Source organism: Pelodiscus sinensis, chromosome 26, assembly GCF_049634645.1.
Source record: "Pelodiscus sinensis isolate JC-2024 chromosome 26, ASM4963464v1, whole genome shotgun sequence".
NCBI classification, from domain to species: Eukaryota; Metazoa; Chordata; order Testudines; family Trionychidae; genus Pelodiscus; species Pelodiscus sinensis.
In genome coordinates, this window is record NC_134736.1 from 17999476 (window position 1) to 18020258 (window position 20783).

At 42.0% G+C, this 20783-nt stretch overlaps 1 protein-coding gene across 1 annotated transcript in view; it reads right to left on the reverse strand.

The window, feature by feature from the left end:
• Window positions 1-3427: 3427 nt before the first annotated feature.
• LOC142820517 (cytotoxic and regulatory T-cell molecule-like) overlaps window positions 3428-20783 on the reverse strand; it is a 31257-nt gene continuing 13901 nt past the window's right edge. The window contains exons 4-14 of the mRNA XM_075909669.1: window positions 18848-18991; window positions 16108-16269; window positions 15351-15425; window positions 15154-15249; window positions 14255-14359; window positions 13059-13160; window positions 11795-11887; window positions 10926-11030; window positions 10256-10402; window positions 8137-8220; window positions 3428-6350 (exon numbers count right to left, since the gene is read on the reverse strand). Coding sequence (XP_075765784.1) covers window positions 6220-6350; window positions 8137-8220; window positions 10256-10402; window positions 10926-11030; window positions 11795-11887; window positions 13059-13160; window positions 14255-14359; window positions 15154-15249; window positions 15351-15425; window positions 16108-16269; window positions 18848-18991 — 1244 coding nt within the window. The 3' untranslated portion in view covers window positions 3428-6219. The remainder of the gene's footprint in view (window positions 6351-8136; window positions 8221-10255; window positions 10403-10925; window positions 11031-11794; window positions 11888-13058; window positions 13161-14254; window positions 14360-15153; window positions 15250-15350; window positions 15426-16107; window positions 16270-18847; window positions 18992-20783) is intronic.

Here is a 20783-nt window from a genome sequence, read left to right on the forward strand (position 1 = left end):
GCCATTTGACTCTTTCCTGAGTGGCCACCCAAGCACTCAGCTTACAGGGAACACTGCACACAACTATTACAAGTCCAGAATCAGGTGCATAGAGCCTGATCTAATTCTCTGAAAGTCAGTGGAAAGACTCTTGTTGACATCAATGGAAGTTTTACTGCCCCCACTCCCCTCCCCAGAAAACCAGCTTTTTTCACACCTGATTAGAGCTGTTTCAAACCATTCACTAAATACAGCCCTGGGGTAAGTGGTTCAACTCATTCCGGTCCCCATTTGGCACCATGGCTGTGTCTACATTGGCACGATCTTGCACAAAAGCAGCCACTTTTGCGCAAAAACTTGCTGCCTGTCTACATTCGCCGCGAGTTCTTGCACAAGTACACTGACGTTCTAATGTATGAAATCAGTGCTTCTTGCGCAAGAACTCTGATGCTCCCGCTCAGGAATAAGGCCTCTTGCGCAACTGTTCTTGCGCAAGAGGCCAGTGCAGACAGGCAAGATGAATTTTTTGCACAAGAAAGCCCTATGGTTAAAATGGCCATCAGAGCTTTTTTGTGCAAGAGACTGTCTACACTGGCATTGATGCTCTTGCGCAAAAGCACATCTCTTGTGCAAAGGCACATGCCAGTGTAGACGCTCTCTTCTGGAAGAGTTTTTGCACAAGATCATGCCAGTGTAGACATAGCCCATGTGTTTGTTTGTGTTTTATTGTTAGTCTGAGTTGAACCTCTGATATCAAAGCTATACCGAAGTGTGATTAAAATTGATTAATTGGAATGATTACAATTAGTGGTTAAAGTTAGATTTTTTTTTGTGTGCCAACTATTGAACAGGATTTAAAAGTATAACGGGCTACATACACTTCTGCAGCCTTGGATTTTGCAGAGTACAGGGTTTTTTATTTTCAAAAGGAGCAAAAAAGCCCCAGGACACAGCAATAGGTCTAATCATTAATAATGGCAAATTTGCACATGAATAGAATACAGGAAACAGTAGAAAAGGCTCATCTCTTACATGGTAAAGTATTGTAAAAATAGAATTACATTTCAACAAGATCAAAACCCCATTAAGAATATGGTAAATTACCATTACTTCAGATGTGATCTATAACAGGAGATTATGTTGTTGGTTTAGATTAGTGTGCCCATTAGTTCAAATCTGCTGATACTTAATAGTGCATGTCATTAGAATGATGAGGGACTATATGCATATTATAATTTACTTTCACTGCATAGACATAATGGTGTTGTGGAGAGCTAGGATGTTGGTGCAATCAAAGTGATTTAGAGTCAAGCTTTTGGATGAATGATCTAGATTCAGTTTTGTCATATCACGTTGATACACAACATACCCTTTATAACAAAGACAGCAAGGTTCTGAAGCAGCACCATCCTCTGGAGTTTTAAGTGTATCTGTTGCTTTTTCAGGGCACACACATGCTTAGCTTTAGTTATGTAAGCAGTGTCATTGAGTTTAAGAGTTCTCATGTGAATAAAGTTAAGTATATGCATCAGTGTTTCCTAAAATTGTAAACTCTTTGAGGCAGGGACTATGCCTTTCTTTGTCTGTTAGTGTTGTTGCTTAAACATAATAAAAGTAGGGGGACAATTAAAATATGATACAGTTCAAACAAGCGCAGAATCCATTGTTGACTACTTGATCGGTTATTGCAACATAATGGAATGGTTCACAGCTTGCCTCCTTAAACAATCAAATTATTCAAGTGGGAAATGTCCTAGGCTGATGAAAGCTAAAAATGACTTGTGTGTCAGTTGCATAGCTACTTGGAACTTATCTGTTCAATATGTTGAAGATGATCCAGAGGTGGCCAATTTAGTCTACAGAAGCGAAGAGTGAGGGAGGATTTGATAGCAGCCTTCAATTTCCTGAAGGGAGGTTCCAAAGAGGATGGAGAAAGGCTGTTCTCAGTAGTGACAGATGGCAGAACAAGGAGCAATGGTCTCAAGTTGTGGTGGGAGAGGTCCAGGTTGGATATTAGGAAAAACTATTTCACGAGGAGAATGGTGAAGCACTGGAATGGGTTACCTAGGGAAGTAGCGGAATTTCCATCCTTAGCGGTGTTTAAGTCTCGGCTTGACAAAGCCCTGGCTGGGTTGATTTAGTTGGGATTGGTCCTGCCAAGAGCAGGGGGCTGGACTTGATGACCTTCATAGGATAACATGATCTTGGCAACTAATTGACCTTTCACTATCAGTGGTAAATAGGCAATGGAGGGATGATAGGAGTTACTATAGAGAACTTTTTCCTGGGTGTCTGGCTGGTGAGTCTTGCCCACATGCTCAGGCTTCAGCTGATCACCATATTTGGGGTCAGGAAGGAATTTTCCTCAAAGATAGATTGGCAGAAGCCTTGGAGGTTTTTTGCCTTCCTCTGTAGCATGGGGCACGGATCACTCGCTGGAGGATTTTCTGCATCTTGGGGTCCTTAAACCATTTGAGGGCTTCAATATCTGAGATACAGATGAGAGGATTATTCTAGAAGAGGGTGGTGAGATTCTGTAGCCTGCATTATGCAGGGGGTCATACTAGATCAGTGGTCCCCAACGCGGTGCCGCGGGTGCCATAGCGCTTGCTGGGGCATTTATGTGTGCCCGCTGAAACATCTGGTCTTGTCCCGCCCCCAGCGCACGGCACATGCGCGGTGCCAGCCCGAGGCGCATGGCGCATGGGCAGCCCCTGCCCTGGGTGCACGGCACATGCGTGGTGCTGGCCCTGGGTGCAGGGTGCATGGGTGGCCCCACCCCCGGAAGCGTGGCGCATGAGCGGTCCCACGCTCGGACACCCGGCAGCTACGAAAGGTTGGGGACCACTGGACTAGATGAACATAATGGTCCCTTCTGACCTTAAAGTCTATGAGTCTATATTTCTTGATGGATTTGACATAGTTTATTTTTTGTAGAATGTGAGATGGTACTGTGTCCCTTTATTACGGAGTTAGTACTTTTTTTCTTTTCTGTGTACTTACCACTGTATCTGTCTTGTTGGTATGTATGTAAAAGATTGAACCTCTCTAGTCTGGCACCCTTGAAACCTGAGTGGTTCTGAATGAGAGAATTTTCTAGACCATGGGAGGTTAATATTGTCCGGCAGCATTACCCACACTTCTACTGCTTACTGGGCTGTTAGAGGACATTTAGGGGTAAATTAGAGCTAAATTACAGCACAGAACACTGAGAGCCAGGATTGGTGGCTATAAACAAACTTTATGGGGCTATGGGAAACTTGGCCACTCCCATGAAAAGTGGACATCCAGCTAATTAAAATAATTCCGGATGACAGATGTTTCTGGATGAGAGAGTTCTGAATTAGAGAGGTTCAACCTCTACCAAGGCACTACCAAACTATTCTCTAAAAAAGAAATACATTAAGTTTGTAGATTAACACTTACGTTTGGTTTATTTTAAAAAAAATCACTCAGAATAACCAACTGTTCTCCAAAGAGAAGCAACCAAAATGTTCACCAGTGAACACCATGAACTATTAAAATGGCAGAAGTTGAGCACTGTTATGGAGCATGCTATAAGCATGTCTGCTACAAGAAAAGGGGAAAAAGTACAAAACTGGTGCACCAATCGTTACATTGCAAACAAAAGTTCAATTAAAAGTATCCTTAAACTCCCTAGACCATGGGTTCCCAAACTGGTGTGTGTGCCCCCCTGTGGGGGGGGGGTGAAGAAATTCCAGGGGGGGCACGAGGCAACCCAGTCCCACCTCCCTCCGTGAAATCCCCGCCCCCCAAGTTGTACTGCTATTTTTGGTTTTTGTCCTGTCAGTTCTTTTTTTTTTTTTTGGTCAACAAGTTTTGCTGCTATTTGAGGGGGAGGTGAGGGTTTCTCAAAAATAAAAAAGGGGGGTGTGATGTCGAAAAGTTTGGGAACCACTGCCCTAGACAGAAGCCTGCACTGTGCATACAGTTTCTATTGAGGCTCTTAACATGGTCTTCATCAGAACTACGATGTCCAAATGCCTAAGGCTCTACTATACTTTAAATAAGACAAATAAACATTTTTACAATAATGACAAAGCTCATGGAGTTAAAGTGCATTCACTTGACATTTCAAACATGGAGTTGAACAAAGAATACTTAAAACAGACCGCTGTTCACAGTCCTCAGTTTTAACAATGTCTGATCTTGCAGTCTTTGAAGATAAAGAATCTTCTTGAAGATAAAGAAGTGTTATGTGTCAATGGAACTGGAAGATCAGGATTTCAAATGTTATTATTTATGAAACACTATTTCACAAACACTTGGCCTCCCCTTTACAGAGCACTTTACAAACCAAGTTTGAAACAATCATGGTGGCTTACATGTTTTTATGGTTTTGTTTAAATATTAAACAATTCAAGTCTTATTGTAAAACCAATATTAAAACATGCTAGAAACCGGTAGTCTTTTACTCTCGCGTTCACAGAGGTTTTGCTTTTTTGTTTTTGTTTTTTAATGAAGTAATTTTCCAGCATTAAAACCAGATTACTGCTGACAGTAATGGCAGCAACACCTGTGCTAGTCAAAATTCTGTTTTTCACTTTTTACTTGTGATGAGGAGTGCTATCATCTGGTATGAGCAAAGTGGGTGCAATATCCTTTTCTGGGTTACCTTAACTCTAATTTCATAGTCTGGACTTAATTTCAAAACCTGCAGTTCTCACTGAAGTGTGATTTGTGCTAAAAGTTGCTAACCAGGAGCATTGTCGGGTTTTATAGCCATTGTATCCCATTGGTTTTCATATCAGATTTGCTTAGTCTGCACGCAGAAGTTTTTTTGAACACAAACTCAACCTGGGCCCTGACAGCTCCACCAATAATATAGCTTTGAAGGCCAAACTGTACCCTCATTCATGCCTGTGGCACCCCATTGTCTTTTGATCATGTCCTTTGTAGTATTTCTGGAAGCCAGCAAAAAACTGGACAAAGGAAAAGTTTCATCATCAAGCGCTCAACTAATTAATTCTCACAACTGTCTTGCAAGGCAGGGAAGTAGTATTATCCTAGTTTAACTGAGGCAGAAATGTTGTGTCACATCTCTAAAAATCAGGGTGTTTTTATTTAATTCACTAAATATGTATTATGTTGAAAAATGGTTAGATAACTTAGGCAGGGGCAGATGACGGTTTTGCGGGGCCCCGGGCAGCATACTTCCGCGGGGCCCCCCCTTTGCCACGGCGCATGCGCGGGGCTTTCTGAAGCGCGGGGCCCGGGGCGGCCGCCCCGTTCGCCCTGCTGTATATCCGCCCCTGAACTTAGGTTCCCAAAGTTAGCTCAGAAATATTGGCTGTAAGTGAGTTTCACAGGAATTCTTGCCTTTCTTTAGACCAGAGCTACTCAACTCTGGAAGCCCTGGGGGCCACAATGATAGTTACAGTAATTGCAGAGGGCCGCAACTTAAGTGTGGTTGTATATACATGCAAATATATATGCAGATATATGCAAATAGCTTATTCACTTGGATGGGTATGAATACAAAGTTTAAGGCAAGACTATACAATACACAGGCCCCATTTAAGTCAGTTCTGCTGATATTAATAAAATGTAATAGTTACCCGATTTCTACCCATCTGACAGCACTTTTAATGAGCAATGACAGTCCAGGAATGTAACTACTAAAACTCATTTCAACAGAAGGCCATTATACTTTTGTGTTTTGGTTCCCACCCGCAGGCTGCATGTTGAGCCCCGCATAACCCAAACTGCACCGTGGGCTGCAAACAAACAGGCCGCGGGCCGCATACAGCCCACGGGCCATATGTTGAGTAGCCCTACTGTAGACAATGTGTCTCAGGTGGCTGTACAACTGTTGCATAAACTTCCCAGTAAATTTGCATCTTGCAATTGGCTGGCTGTGCATTCCATTATCAGGACCCTCATTGCTGAAATAACTTGCTCTGAAACTTGTCTGATCCATTTATGATACACATTAATTAAATCTGCTGGTTTAAATACCTGATTAAATCATTATTTGAAAGCAAGCATTGCTAATGGATTCTCAGGAGCAACAAATCCATCCACCTCTTTACAGTGTTAACATGGTGATCCATCCAAGGTGAGATCAAGCATTTCTACCTCTGTCTGAAATCCTCAGACTATGATGTTGATACATCAGACTGACAGTTTTACATACCATCAGATCAGTCACACTATAAATATGAGAACATACCATATTAATTCTGTACATCATACAATATTGTCAACAAATACTGACTACTATACGTCAGTTTCTTTTCCACACACCAGGTGTTTCTCAAATGCTGAAACATCTCTTTCTTCTGAATTCCTCTTTACTGTTTCGGCATATCCTTCAGTTACATATTGCATATTAGGCTTCGTATTGGCAACTGGAAGATAAATTCATATTTGTTGAAGTTCGTACATAGACTGGGGGATTTATTTTGACTAAAATTCATCCTTTAACATCACTGATAAATACATTTTTTAAAAGTGACGGTGTATAGATATTACAGTAATAGTAACTCTAGCAATTTTCAAGAGTGATTGAGCAGGAAGACATGATCCAATATAAATTAATTTATGGTCAAGAAAATAATTGTTTCTTTTTTATTAAGGCTGGTTGAAATACTCTGCATTTTGAAATAAAACCTTTTCCCATTTTTACAAGAATATTTGCTTTTTTTCTTCCCTCATTTTTCAACCCATTACACAGAGCTGATCAAAATTTGTCAAGTTTAAGAAAGTTACTGACATTTTTTATTTAAAAATGAATTATTTTATAGTAAAATTGTTGGCAAATTGTACTCCCTTTTTCAACTAGTCCAGCTTTTAAACTACGAAGCTGCATGTGTTTCTTTAGATTCCAGGAATACATTTTACAGCAAGGTGTCCCACAGAGTTTTAAAAGGCAACCTACAGCTGGGTTTTTCTGTAACTACAAAGTGAAGACAAAACTGAGGATGTGCAGGTTGCGTTTGCTGATTAAATCGTTATTTGAAAGCAAGCATTGCTAATGGATTCTCAGGAGCACCAAATCCAGCCACCTCTTTACAATGTTAAGTATAAAACCTTTTCCCATTTTTTTACAAGAATATTTGCTTTTTTTCAGCCAACACCAGCTGCCCCAGGGATGGAGCTGGCTCCCACATTTAGAAGGCAGGAATAAAAGCCCTGCTGAAGGAGTGGCTTAGGGGATAGGGCATCAGCCTCTAGAGCACAGAGTAGTGGGTTCAATGTGGCCCCCTCCTCCACTCACTCAGGCAGCAGCTGGACAGCCTGGGTGGGTGGTGTTATGAAATCAGCAAACAAGCAATTTCTGTTCATCTAAAAAAGGTACAAGTCTCACCAATATTACATGTGTATCTATTTTTGATAAAATATTTCTGTAAATATTTATAGCTCTTAATGCCAGAAGGAGCATTACAATCACCTAGTCCCACCTCATAGATAACATGAGACAAGGAGCTTTACCCAATAATTTCTACTTTGAACCCATGACTTCTATTTGAGCTGTGGCAGTCTCTTAGAAAGACCCCAGTCTTGACTTAAGGACTGCAAGTCATGGAATATCCCCCAGCTCCCTAGTTTTATTCATGGCATGTAGCCAAGGAAGTGTTTTGAAATTTGGGTAGCCACTACTTTGCAGAATTATATCACCTGTAATGTTTTGGGGAAAGCGCAGCCTTATTTCCTTGCTCTCCCATATCATTCATACCCTGTCACCCCTAAATGAGCATTTCTCATTCATAATACATGTTCACAAAATAACTACCAAACACATCTAATAAAAACCAAATAGAAAGCTGTAATTTTGAAAGACACCTATGGGAATTCGGCACTCAGGTCTTGTTAAATTCTAATGGGATTTGTACAACTAACTGTTAGGCTCCTTTGAAAATCCCAGGCAAAAGCTTTAAGCATCACTGTAATCTCTCATGGGGTTCCCAGTTATAAGGATGAATCTGAGAGATTGTTAAAGTGCTCGTGTGTCTGTACTGGGCAGTGGGCTACTCAGAAGGTTTAACTAAAATGCATGATTGACGCATAAGATTTACAGCTTGCAAATCTTTCTCAAACATTGAGGGTAGCATGAATCTGCTCTGGTTGAAGTCAGTAGCAAAACTCGGATTGCAACAAGAATTTTAATGACCGAGGGTAGTGGTGGTAGCTTACCTTGACCATTCTTCTCAACGGCTTGATTGTCTTCGTTAGACCTGGATTTGTAACTCTCCAGCGTCTGTTCTGAAGTGTCATTTTCTGCGCAGATAACATAAGCAAACACTATGTTGTGATTTTTTTTCACATATTTGCCCCCCTCTCCCTCTGCACATGCCCAAATCTTGAATGAGAAGGATATGCTGTGGTCAGAGCACAGTATGGGTGTGTCTACACAGCAAAGTTATTTTGGAATAATAGCTGTTATTCCAAAATAACTATGTGAGCATCTACACAGCAATTCCTTTATTTCAAAATAATTTTGAAATAATGGATGGCTTATTCTGACTTCTGTAAGCCTCATTCTATGAAGAATAACGTCTATTCCGAAATAGATATTTTGAAATAAGGCGTGTGTAGATGCTCCACTTCTGCTATTTTGAAATAGTCCCTCACCAGGGCCATTCTCAGTTATTCCTCCTGGGGCTCTAAATCCAGATAGCATGTCTACATTAGGGAAGCCTGCCTCGGACGCATTTTGAGGCTTCCCTGCAGTGTATACGTGCTATTTCAAAATTCAGGAATAGCTTATTCCAAAATAACTGTGCAGTGTAGATGTAGCTTAGTTGTACTGCCAAAAAGGAGCAGCTGAGCCAATTAGTGCCAGTCATTGATGGAGGCTTTTGTGATAAAGACTGTTGTCCATTGAGATGTGGCCAGAGGCCCTAGGCATTTCCCCTTGGATCCTGACCCAAAAGTGCTTGAACTAGGGATGCGGAGGAGAAGGGAAAAAGGGTTAAAAATACAAATGAATGGAGATTGCTTATCTCCTAGAACTGGAAGGGACCTTGAAAGGTCATTGAGTCCAGTCCCCTGCCTTCATAGCAGGACTAAGTACCATCCCTGACAATTTTTGCCCCAAATGGCCTCCTCAAGGATTGAACTCACAACTGTGGGCTTAACAGACCACTGGTCAAGCCACTGAGCTATCCCTCCTCCCCAACACAAAGTGGTTTCCACTTAATCCAGTTTGGTTCAATGGCTCATAGTACCCCCACTATAAAAACTGTTCCAGCACCTATGTCCTGAAGTTTGTAACAACTTTCGGTTCTGACACAGGCTTGATTTTTAACCAATGATCTAGACATGCAAGGGTCCTTTATGATGTTACCAACCACCTCAACTATCTAATCCCTCACATCCATCCTAAACACTGACATTACAGGCAGTCCCCGGGTTACGTACAAGATAGGGACTGTAGGTTTGTTCTTAAGTTGAATTTGTACGTAAGTCGGAACTGGCGTCCAGATTCAGCCGCTGCTGAAACTGACCAGCGCTGACTACAGGAAGCCCGAGGCAGAGTTTCTCTGCCCCAGGCTTCCTGGAATCAGCCGCTGATCAGTTTCAACAGCAGCTGAATCTGGACGCCTGGGACAGAGCAGCTGGGGCGCTGCCGGGTAGGTCCCCGCAGCGCAGCGCCGCACCTCGGCGCTGCGGGGACCAACCTGGCAGCACCCCAGCTGCTCTATCCCAGATGTCCCCAAGTCAGCTGCTGCTGAAACTGATCAGCGGTTGATTCCAGGAAGCCCGGGGCAGAGCAACTCTGCCTCGGGCTTCCTGTAGTCAGCCGCTGCTGGTCAGTTTCAGCAGCGGCTGACATGGGGACGCCTGGGGCAGAGCAGCTGGGGTGCTGCTGGGTTGCTCCAGTAGCGCCGCTCCTCAGCGCTACTGGACCAACCTAGCAGCACCCCAGCTCCTCTGTCCCAGGCGTCCTGATTCAGCCGCTGCTGAAACTGACCAGCAGCGGCTGACATGGGGATGCCTGGGGCAGAGCAGCTGGGATGCTGCCGGGTTGGTCCAGTAGCGCCGAGGAGTGGCGCTGCGGGACCAACCGGCAGTGCCCCAGCTGCTCTACCACAGGCGTCCGCGAGAAAAGCCTGGTCTGCTGGGGGGGGGGGGGGGGGTGCACTAGCTGCGCCCCCCCCCCCCCCCCCCAGCAGACCAGGGAGATGCGGGCGGCGGGACCGCGGCGTGTCTGGGCGGTCCCGCCGCCCGCGTCCTCTGGGGGCGAGAAAAGCCCCATTCGTAAGCCCCGGGAACTGCCTGTACTGGAGATTTAGATTGTGCTGTCACTCACCTCTCTTCCAGACTCCATGTGCTTTTTTCAGCTTTCTCATGAAGAGCAGGACTATGATGAGCATCACAAAGATGAGGACAGCTACCAGGACTGGTAACAAAACACTTGTTTCCCTTTGTCTGATTCCTTCAGAATTAAGATCTGTTTCTATAAAAGACATATTTTGAATACAGTTAAGTAGCTACTAACTATGAATTTTAGGTAAGAAGATGAGGGCTGTCTATTCGAGATAGTGCTAAGTGATATGACAGGAATGCACGCCTGTTCATCAGAAATAAAGGAGCATATGACAGATAATGGGAGATCATTTTTAAGACTAATGATTAGATTGTTGCTCAAGTTTGTGTTGAGAACATAGGGTATGTCTAGACTACATGGCTCCGTCAACAGAGGCATAGACATAGGAAAATGAAATGGCGATTTAAATATTCGCCGCTTCATTTACATCAAAATGGCTGCTGCGCTATGCTGATCATCTATTTGGCGGCACAGCACGGTAGTCTGGACCCTTCGCGGTTGACAACAGAAGCCTTTGTCGACTTTTCCGTTCTGCCTTGTGGAATGCCATAGTGTCCTTCATGGTGGATTTGGTAATGTAGACACTTTGCTGCTGGGAGCCAGGCTGACTTCAGGAAGGCCCATTTAGAGTTTAATATTAACAAGTGCTTACTGATGGTAGCATTAGAATTCAGGGTTGTTTCTTCATGGGTTATTGATGATTCTTCTGTCCCAAAGGTTTCTTCTGCAAATGTCACATTTATTGTGATTTCTGCTCCTGTAGAAATGAACAGTGTATCTCTGATTAGCCCAATCACGGTCTGTTTACACACTACAGTATTAATTCAAAATATAATGATTCCGAGGAATGTGTATGAGTCAGATTTTCAACGGATGTAAATTGGGATAGATGGAGCTATGCTGATCTATATGAGTTGAAGATCCAGCTCTATATTCTTTAGTGTTAAATATAAAACTTGGAGATTTCTATCCATGCTAGAGAACAGGATGATCAAACAATTAAGCCTCAGAATAGGTCTCGTCAGGTATCTCTATACAGCAGGGCTAAAGTCGAATGAAAGTACGCAACCTGTGCTACGTCAATTGCATAGCTTAAGTTAAAATAGCGTATTTCAGCTTTTGGCGCTGTGTACACTGCAGGAAGTCCGAGGAAGAACACTCTTGCTCCAACTTCCCTTACTCCTCGTAAAAGGAGGGTTACAGGAGTCAGACTAAGAAGTCCTCCAGCTTGACATTATTTCGACATTGTTAAAATAACTGCTTGTAGTGTAGATGCGGGCTATGTTATTTCGGAATAACTAACGTTATTCCGAAATATCACTGCTATGTAGATGTACCTGAAGATTTGCAAGTGTTATTTCTGTTTTACAATTGAGGAAACTGGAAAACAAAGTAATGTGAGTTGACCAATATTACAGTGTGATCCAATGTTACAAGTGAATTTAGAATTTGAATTCTTGGCTCCCAGCACTTTGTTCAGTTCATTAGATTACTATGTTATTCCATCATTAAAAAGTTTACCAGTGATGATTGTGGAGTTTTGAGTTGATTGTTCATTGCTTATTGTTGGTGTATCTGTAAAAGATGTTTCTTCTGTGATATTCAAAGTTCTTTCTGCAGACATGAAAGGAGAAAATATTTTTACTTACTTTTTCCCTTTCAATAGTCTGATCAGGCATCCAAACTGTGGACAGACCCAACAAAATTCCACCTTACTACGGCAGTATTTCAGGAGTCTAACAATGGGTTTTATGAAAATTCTTAGCTACGGTTCTAATAAATGCCATTTAAGGACAGAGCTTTCATAAGTGCCAATGGCTCAAATCATTAAAGCCATCCTTAAAACCTTCTTGGGTCCAAGAAATTTAGACACAGAAATCACATTGAAAGTCAAAAGGATTTGTGCTTCTAAATCACTTACACATTTCAAAAAAGTGAGGAAATGCTTTATTTTTTCCTCAAGTGAATGATTTTGCAGTTGAGAACCAAAACTTATCCTGTAACCCATTGTTTCCTAAGAGTAAAATCAAGCTTTCAGTTGGAGTTTCTGGGCCAAGCATGGGGAAGATGTCAGGGAATGTTCTTACTCTAGAAGTCCTTTGCCATAGACTACATAAGCCCAATGGTAGGAACAGGCTTGCTTGTCTCTAATACAGCCCTGACATTCAGGACTTAATAGTGGTGAAGCCTCTGGCCTTGTTTGTGCTTTGAACCACTCAGAGATGCACAGCTCTCTTGAACCCAGCTAACCTTTGTGCGGTTGAAACAAAATGTTTCCACTGTGGGGAAGGAGTAAAAACCCTGTGGCCATGGAGTTGGGAGTCAAATTTGTCCCTTAGCACCAAACCTTGATGGTCTTACTCAGTTCTTTCCCACTCCTGGCTCATGTAAATTCCCATGGCAGACAAGCCATCCAATTCTTTAGCTAATATTAATCATAACAATACTTAGACTTCAGAGCACTGTGCAACAGCCACTGTAGCTGACTCTCAAATGGCCCCATAAGCAAGTGAACATTAATGAACTCCGTTTTACAGTAGAGAACCAGAATCAGAGGTCGAGGTTTTCAAAATCATGAGGGGATGTGGATGCCTTGTAGGAACTGCACATTGAAATTCCCGAGCCTTTGATAAAGGCTCAGTGGAGCCTTTAAATGACTCCCCCAAGGTAATGGAATAAGTCAGTAGTAGATCCTGGATTAGAACAGTGGAGTTCCTGTCTACCAGTCCTGTTCATTACAGCATATGGGCATTCTGCTTACAAAGACATTCATTAGTACATGTACCAATGGTGCTGTTAGCATTCTGAGTAGCTGATTCACTGCTTGTTGATGGTTCTTCTGAACTAGAAATGTCCTTCACTGTTGAAGTTACTGTAACTTCTGACCCTGTAGAAATGAAAACAAAACACAGTGTATAGACAGTGTATAAATTAAACTCATTTGTAAAACAATTAGTTTATATGCTGTCTGTCTATAACATTATACATATACACACATATATACATACACACACACATACACAGTTGGAGAGGTCTCAAAGGCACAAAGGCCAGGATCCTTTAAGCTGTTTAGGTGCCCAAATTCAGTGAAATTAATGAGTTAGACAGCTAAGCACCTTTGAGGTTCTGGGTCAAATTGTACTGACATTAAAAAAAAGTTAGCTAATTTCCATTTTAAAATCTCCATAAAATAAGGGCACAGCCAGCCAGCCAGACCCCTTTTAAAGTTTGGAAAGTTCATGTCAAACAAAACATAATTTACATGGTAGTAATGCAGCCCTCTCCCCCTTCCTTATATCTGGTACAAGCCTACTTGTTACCACTTGAATAACTTTACAGTTTAAGATGTGTTGACCATGCTTATTTTCTGTCAGCCTGTGGCACAGTGCCACCTAGTGCATCCACAGGGATAGGTGTTAATAAATTCACGGCCACTGGTCCCATATGCTTGTCTTCACCACAAAGAAAGGACACATCTACACAACAGGGCTAAGGTCAGAATAAGCTACACAACTTCAGCTACATCAATTGTGTTGCTGAAGTTGAAATAGCTTAATCTGGCTTTTGGCGCTGTCTAACCAGCAGGAAGTTGAAAGAACACTCTTCCTTTGACTTCCCTTGCTTCTCGTAAATTGAGGGTTACCATGAGTCAGAATAAGAAGTTCTCCAGCTCAACATTATTTTGACATTAAAGCTTGCAGTGTAGATGCACATTTTGTTATTTCAGAAGAACATCAGTTATTCCGAAATAATGCTGCAGTGCAGACATACTCAAAGAGACAAGCGGAGAGGGGTAGTATTTCTCTAGGATGGATGCAGTTCTAAAATGTTCACCTGTGTATAACAACTATTGTGTTTTGTGGTTCAAGGATCTTCGTAACAGCTGGAATATAAATTCGTTCTCAGCAGCATTTCCGTCTGCTCCTCATGTGACATTTTAACAAATCACCTTAATGCCATTAAGAAGAAATTTTTACTTACAAATAGTTGTGTTCGCTGGTAGTTCCCTCTGCTGGGTAGGTATTGCTGGTAGATGGCTAGATGGCTTCTCAGGTACAGTGGTAGAAAAGTCTGGTTGGCTGGATTCTAAAGGAATATCCACCAAAAAGACAAAGAAATCGGAAGACATATTTTAGAAATAAATCCAGCCCAGAAAGTTGGAATTCAAATCTGAAATATCCCAAGCTCCAGAGATATTTGTCTCTAAGGCTAGGTCTACATTATAGGGGGTTGTTTTTCTGAAAAAGCAATGCAAATTGCACTCCACAATTTGCCTAGCTTTTTCCGATCACTTTTCCGGAAGAGGGTGCCAAATAGCGGAAAAGCCTCCTTTTTCGTTGGAGCCCTTATCCCTTATAGAACAAGGAATACAGAAAGAGCGTGTTTGCTCTTCCGCAAAAAAAACCAGAAGAGCAAACACATTCCTTGGACGCAGCAGAGTTTTAACCCCCACAGTGTAGACATACGCTAAGTTTTTATATGGGACCAACTATATATTTTTTCCAAAATAACAGATGTGAATTTTAAGTAGAGTGCAGAGGATTTTGAGAGAAGATTGTGCTAATATTTGGGTTGGACTCTGTAGCAATCACTGGAAAAGAAAAACACGCTTCTAAACATAATGCAAGCAATAGTCAGTATTATCTTTGAATATATTTTGACTGCCCATTTTAGCTTTACAAAAGCACTTTACAAATAATTTTATATGATTTATTTCACAATCATGTGGTCATATAAATGCCAAAAAGTAATATTGGCCAAGCAGTCATAGTAATTGAATCTGTCTCCGTTAAACCCCAGATTGCCTTAATTTAGCACTGTTCTACTGTTTATATTATTTAATTTACAACAGTGAAAAGATTTTAAAACATGGAACCTACCAACGGTTGCCTGAGAAGAGAAAACTTCCTGTTGGGTACTTGTTGCTAGAGATATGCTCACAGGTGATGTCTGTATTATAGATTCTGGAGTAGATTCTGTGGAAACAGCCAATGCATTAAAGAGATAAAATTAATAAATGATAATTCATAAAACATCTTTTTTAAAAAGTCAGGGGCTTTTTTATTATTGTACTTACCCACATAATGCTGAGGATTCTCAGAGGTCTTTGTACTTATTTCTAGCATATTTGGAGCTGAGCTTGAAGTAGTCACTGGAAAATAATAATAGTACTTCAACATTTTCTAGTTTCTTTCATCTGAAGCTCTCCAAGGACTTTACATGCATTAACCATATCTAACAGTATGTATGGGAGGTAAATAAGTATTAGGCCCATTTTACAGATGGTAAACAGAGATACAAGGAGCAGAAGTGAATGTTCCAGTGTTCTGGGTTGTGTGGTGTAACACATGGACCCAGAATTTTGACTGAATTCAATGTGCTTTGGATCAGGTTCACTGTGTGTAAGAGGCACAGGTAGTAGTAGAAGCTTGGAATCCAGCTCCAAGTCCATTCTTTAACCACTGGAGAGCACTGTCTTCCAAAACCAGAATTCACACTGAAGAGACTTTCTGAATGATAGACCACAGGTTCAGCTATGTGTCAGTGCATATGCAGGGAGATACTGGAGTAATTCAGTATGGCCTAATAGAGTCTTATTTTAGGACTCGAGACCTAGGTTCACTTCCTTGTTTGTGGATGACTTTGCTGAGGTTACTTAGTGCCTCACTTTCCCCATCCGTAAAAGGGGGGCTGATAATACTGATGTGTGTGGCAACATGCTTGGAGATCTATTGATGAAAAGCACCATACAAGTGAGAGTCTTATTTTTCAAGCTCAAATACTAAAAGGAATCACCATCAATCAACCAATGCTTAAATAAATACTATTCTTACTGAAATGTTTAAACTGGAAGGATGCTGTCAATTTTCCTTCTTGTACGGTTTCATGATGAATGACACAACTGGCTGTTGAATCCTGGTTGTAAGCACGGACTGTGAGCGTGCTGGTTGTGTTGCATTTCTTTCCATCGTGTTCAAACTTGTGTTTGGTGTCACCTAAGTAACCATTTGAAGAAAACATTTAAGTGCATAACAGTCAGGAGCAATTTAAAGAAAAACTTTCCAGTCATAAATCTGCTTTACTTTTGGTCTGCTCAAGCAACACATAAGTAGGGTTGCCAGATGTTCGGTTTTCACCTGGATAGTTCAGTATTTTGGCCTTCCGTCCGGTAAAAAAACCCAGAGAATACCGGACATGTAAAATGTCCAGTATTTTCTGTTTTCCTTGGATGGATGGCCGGCGGCATCTGTGAGGGGAGCGAGGAGCGCGGTAATTTACACGTGCAATGACTTTTTTTTTTTTTTTGCTTAACAAATTTGTTTCCTTGCCTGTTGGGGATTTTTTGTAACGATATCTGGCAATCCTACATATAAGTGCTGAGCAGAAATCATGTTTTTACAGTCACTTAATTGCAATCTACATGCTACGGTGCACTGGAGAAAAAAACCCTACAAGTTTGGTTCTACTTCACTAAAACCCAGGGGCCGACTCACCTCTCCTGCAGTGCAGAGAAGCGCCGCACTCCTCCGGGGTTAGCGCCCTCTCCCGCAGCGCACCTGGCACACCAGCACACTTTCGGATTTAGGGCGCAGGGCCCTTTTAAGCACGGGGTCTGATTCAGGGGAATCGGATGAATCGGCCTAAAGCCGGCCCTGTCTGTTAACTCTGGTAGTATTTATAACTTTGCAATCAGAGAAATCCCTTGGTTTCTTAACTTAGTTTACAGCCTTCTTTAAAGGAGGAGATTTAATTTATCACCCAACAAAAATATTTTTCCATTCAAAACTACACTCCATTTAACTTGCATGTAGTGTACTGCAAACAGTTGAGCGAATTCATCATCATTCTTTAATATCAAATCCTGCATCATAAAAGTCTGCTCAGATATCAAACAAAAAAGCCTGCAACAATATGGATCTTTAGTTACACAACTGCAGATGTAACTTTCCAGATGCCCATGTGACTTAAGGTCAAAGGGCACATTGCATCAGATATAAAATGCCCCGGCTTGTGATCACACCACCCTCATTAAATAAAGATCCAAATGGCAAAATCAGACATAAGTCAGCAGCAGTTTAAAATTCTCCAGGCCTCAGTGAATCAAACTAACCAACTAAGCAAAACACATTATTTTGAAATAACACAGCATTTATGCAAGCTATAAAAGATCTCTCTGGGTTGTATGGTGTAACACTGTCCATATAATATACAACTTTATTACTTTAAAAATAGAATGAACAACTCCTAATCCCCCCTAGTTTCCTTTAAACTAGAACTCTTGAAATGTATATTTTACCAAGATTACAGGTGAAGACTTGTAAGCTTTACTTCCTGATCCAAAATAGAAATATAATCTTCACGTCGTGATACAAAATAGCAAGTAAAGAGAGGAAACCATTCACACTTACTCTTTCATATCTGTCCCACACATGCTGACAGTGTCTTGCATTTCCTCTAACATACATTGCTACGCCTGCCAGCAAGGCAGTTGTTATTTGATCGCAATATTTAGAGCAGTTGTTTGCACCACATGCAAGTAAAATCAAGGTAGCCCCTTGCTCTCCCTCGAGATACATGTGTTCAGAGCTCTACAGGGAAGAGGGCTTTTCATTAAATGACAATAGGAGGCAGATAGTGGAACTTCAGTAAGCGGTGGAACTACTGGCATGGATAAGTGCTACATTCAGTGTGAATTTCAGAACAGAATCTGCGTCTTAACCTCTGTATTCTTCTGACCTCCTGTCTATAAAATGTGGTTAGTCACAGAGGGAGTTTGAGGGTTTTCTAATTCTCTCTGTGCTGTGAAAATTGTACCTTACAAGCGCTGTTAGCTGCGTGACTCTAATGTGAATAATCATGTCAATCCCTTCCCTTTAAGGAAAGGTCTCCCCAGGATTTAGCACTTGCATGCAATTCTCAGACCTCCAACTTTGGGTGCTGAGGCCTTTGTGGTTGAGTTAGAGATGTAACAGTGTAGCTGATTAACCGATAAGCAAAAGCTTATAGGTTAATGCTATAGACTACATGCATTCCCTCCCCCCCATCATCACCAATAAACTTTTTAGCAGGCTGGCCTACCCCCGCTGCATTTTAAAGTGTATTAGGAACCAGGCGGGCAGGCAGCCTGGCAGTGGCTCATTTCCGCATCATGCCGGGTCTGAGAGCTTAGACCCTCCCTTAAACAGGAGCTGCTGCCGCCCCATTCTACTGCCTCTTTATCAGAGGCAGCAACATAAGGCGACAGGCAGCTAGTACACGAGGGGAGCTGTTTTTTAAATTGGCTCCACTTGCAGACCAGCTCCTGCCTGACACCCAGTGCTGCTGCCTCTGATAAAGAGGCAGCAGCGCGGAGTGGCAGGGGCTCCCCCGGAGTGAGGCCAGAGCGCACTGGCTGCCGGCCCCGCCCCTGGGGACTATAGAATAGTTAAGTAACCGATAAGAATTCATGAGGTTACTCGACTATCCAATTAACCGATATTTAACATCCCTAGGTTGAGTGGTGTTTGTACAGTACATAAATGGCTGACAAGAATATTTCAAGCAAATGCCACCCTGTGGCCATTGAAAACTCACCATAGACTTCTAGCCCATTATCTAGCAGCCAAGTAATCTGAGGAGGAGGTTTACTTCCCCAGGTTAAGCAGCTCAGTACAATCTTTTCTTCTTCACCATCGGTTCTAATTTCTGATACTTCCAACACTGGCTTGGAGGGAGCAGCTGTAACAAAGAAATGCATGATGGGATTAGGCTCTTACACTCTTGTGCAATCAGTTTCATGACTGGGTGCATGTTTCTCACATTATTATTATTTATTTAAGTTAAGGGTGCATCTAGAGACCCCAGACAGGAGCAGGATCCAGTTTGCTTGGCAGTATAGAGATACATATAAAGACAGTCCCTAAGCCACAGAACTGGGCATGCCCACCTGAGTCTTTCCCTGGCCCCAGCCCTGGTTAGAGCAGCATAGAGGCTATCATGACTTGTGCGAGCTGGCAGCAGTTTCCAGTGGATTGTTCACCAAAGCTGAGCATAGCTAGAGCACAGTGTGTTTTGTCTTTTTCTCCCACAGTCGTTCCCTTTCCCCGGTGCTGGAGATGAAGTATAGCAGGGATGGTGGTGGGGGAACTGTACTATGCCATCTCTGCACTCACTCGGAACACCTCCACACCAGGATCTCCCCAGCAAAGAAGCTAGAGCCAGATTCCATCTTGCACTACTCAAGGACACGAGAGAGGGGGCAGAGAATTTGGCCTACCATCCACACTAGGCTGCGTTTACGGTACTTTATTTACTTGCTGGCACATGAAACCCTGTATTTCAGACTTTGAAGACTGGTACACTAGCTCCCCTACCCTATCTGATTGCTGAGTTTCTCTCTTGGCCATTGTCATGGCCAGTTTCCGATGTGGTTCTGCAGCTCTCGTCTATGATGGAACTAATAGTTCCACATGGCAGCTTTTCAGACAGTCACAGCCCTAAGTAGGAGAAATCAGTGCCCTGTATTTTGTGAAGCCCAAGACATTCTGGCTAGCTCCTACAAAGGTCCAGAAAGCTTCCCTTCTCTTTCCCTGTTTTATATCTTTCACAGATGCTGCCATTTCATGACGTGGCCCCTTCTATCTCTCCAATACATTGCAAGAAAGATAGGGCATAAAACATATATTAGGGTTTTTAATATAAGCCACAACTGTTTAACTAATTACCCATATCTATCACCTTTAAAAACATTTCAACTGCTTCACTAAAGAAAAGGACTAAAGTTGAATGAGCTTTCATAACTTCACAGCAATTGATGGAGCAATTAAAAATAGCATTGAACTATGATCTGGCCCCCTAACCAGAAAATGGTTTCTTTTAACCATTTAGGTTTTCAGAATCAAACTACACAATCACAATAAAGTATAACTCTTCTGCCCAATCAGGTTCTTGGGAAGGTGATCTCATTTAGATTTTGACCAAGAGTCCCTCAGAATTGGGTCTCACTTGTGCCAATTGGTGATCAGTGTTGAGAACACAACAGAGAAAAAAACAATATAGAGCTAAATCACAAGGCCATTTGGTCAATTACTTATGTATCAATTGACCAAAGTCTCCTTCCCAATGAATGGATCAATAATCAACCTTTTTAACCTACTTCACCACAAATTATATTAGTCTCAAGGTCTGGGTAACACTCCTAAGTAAGCTTCAGGGGGTAGCCAAGTTAGTCTGTACAGCAGCATTTCTTAAAGTGTACTCTGTGGTACACTGGTGTGCCACGAGACAGTTGGAGGTGTGCCGCGGAGAGAACAGAATTCAAAATGGCCACCCTTAAAGGGGTAAGCCTCCTTTTTTTTGCTCAACAAAAAAATCCTTAGTGTTCTCCATAAAAAAAATTATTGTTTGGTGTACCTCGGTCTTAAAAAGTTTAAGAAACACTGCTGTACAGGATAAACTTAAAAAAACAACAAATGGTCTGGTAGCATCCTTATCTGCTTCTTTTTAACTATCCAATCTTCAGGTGCTTACA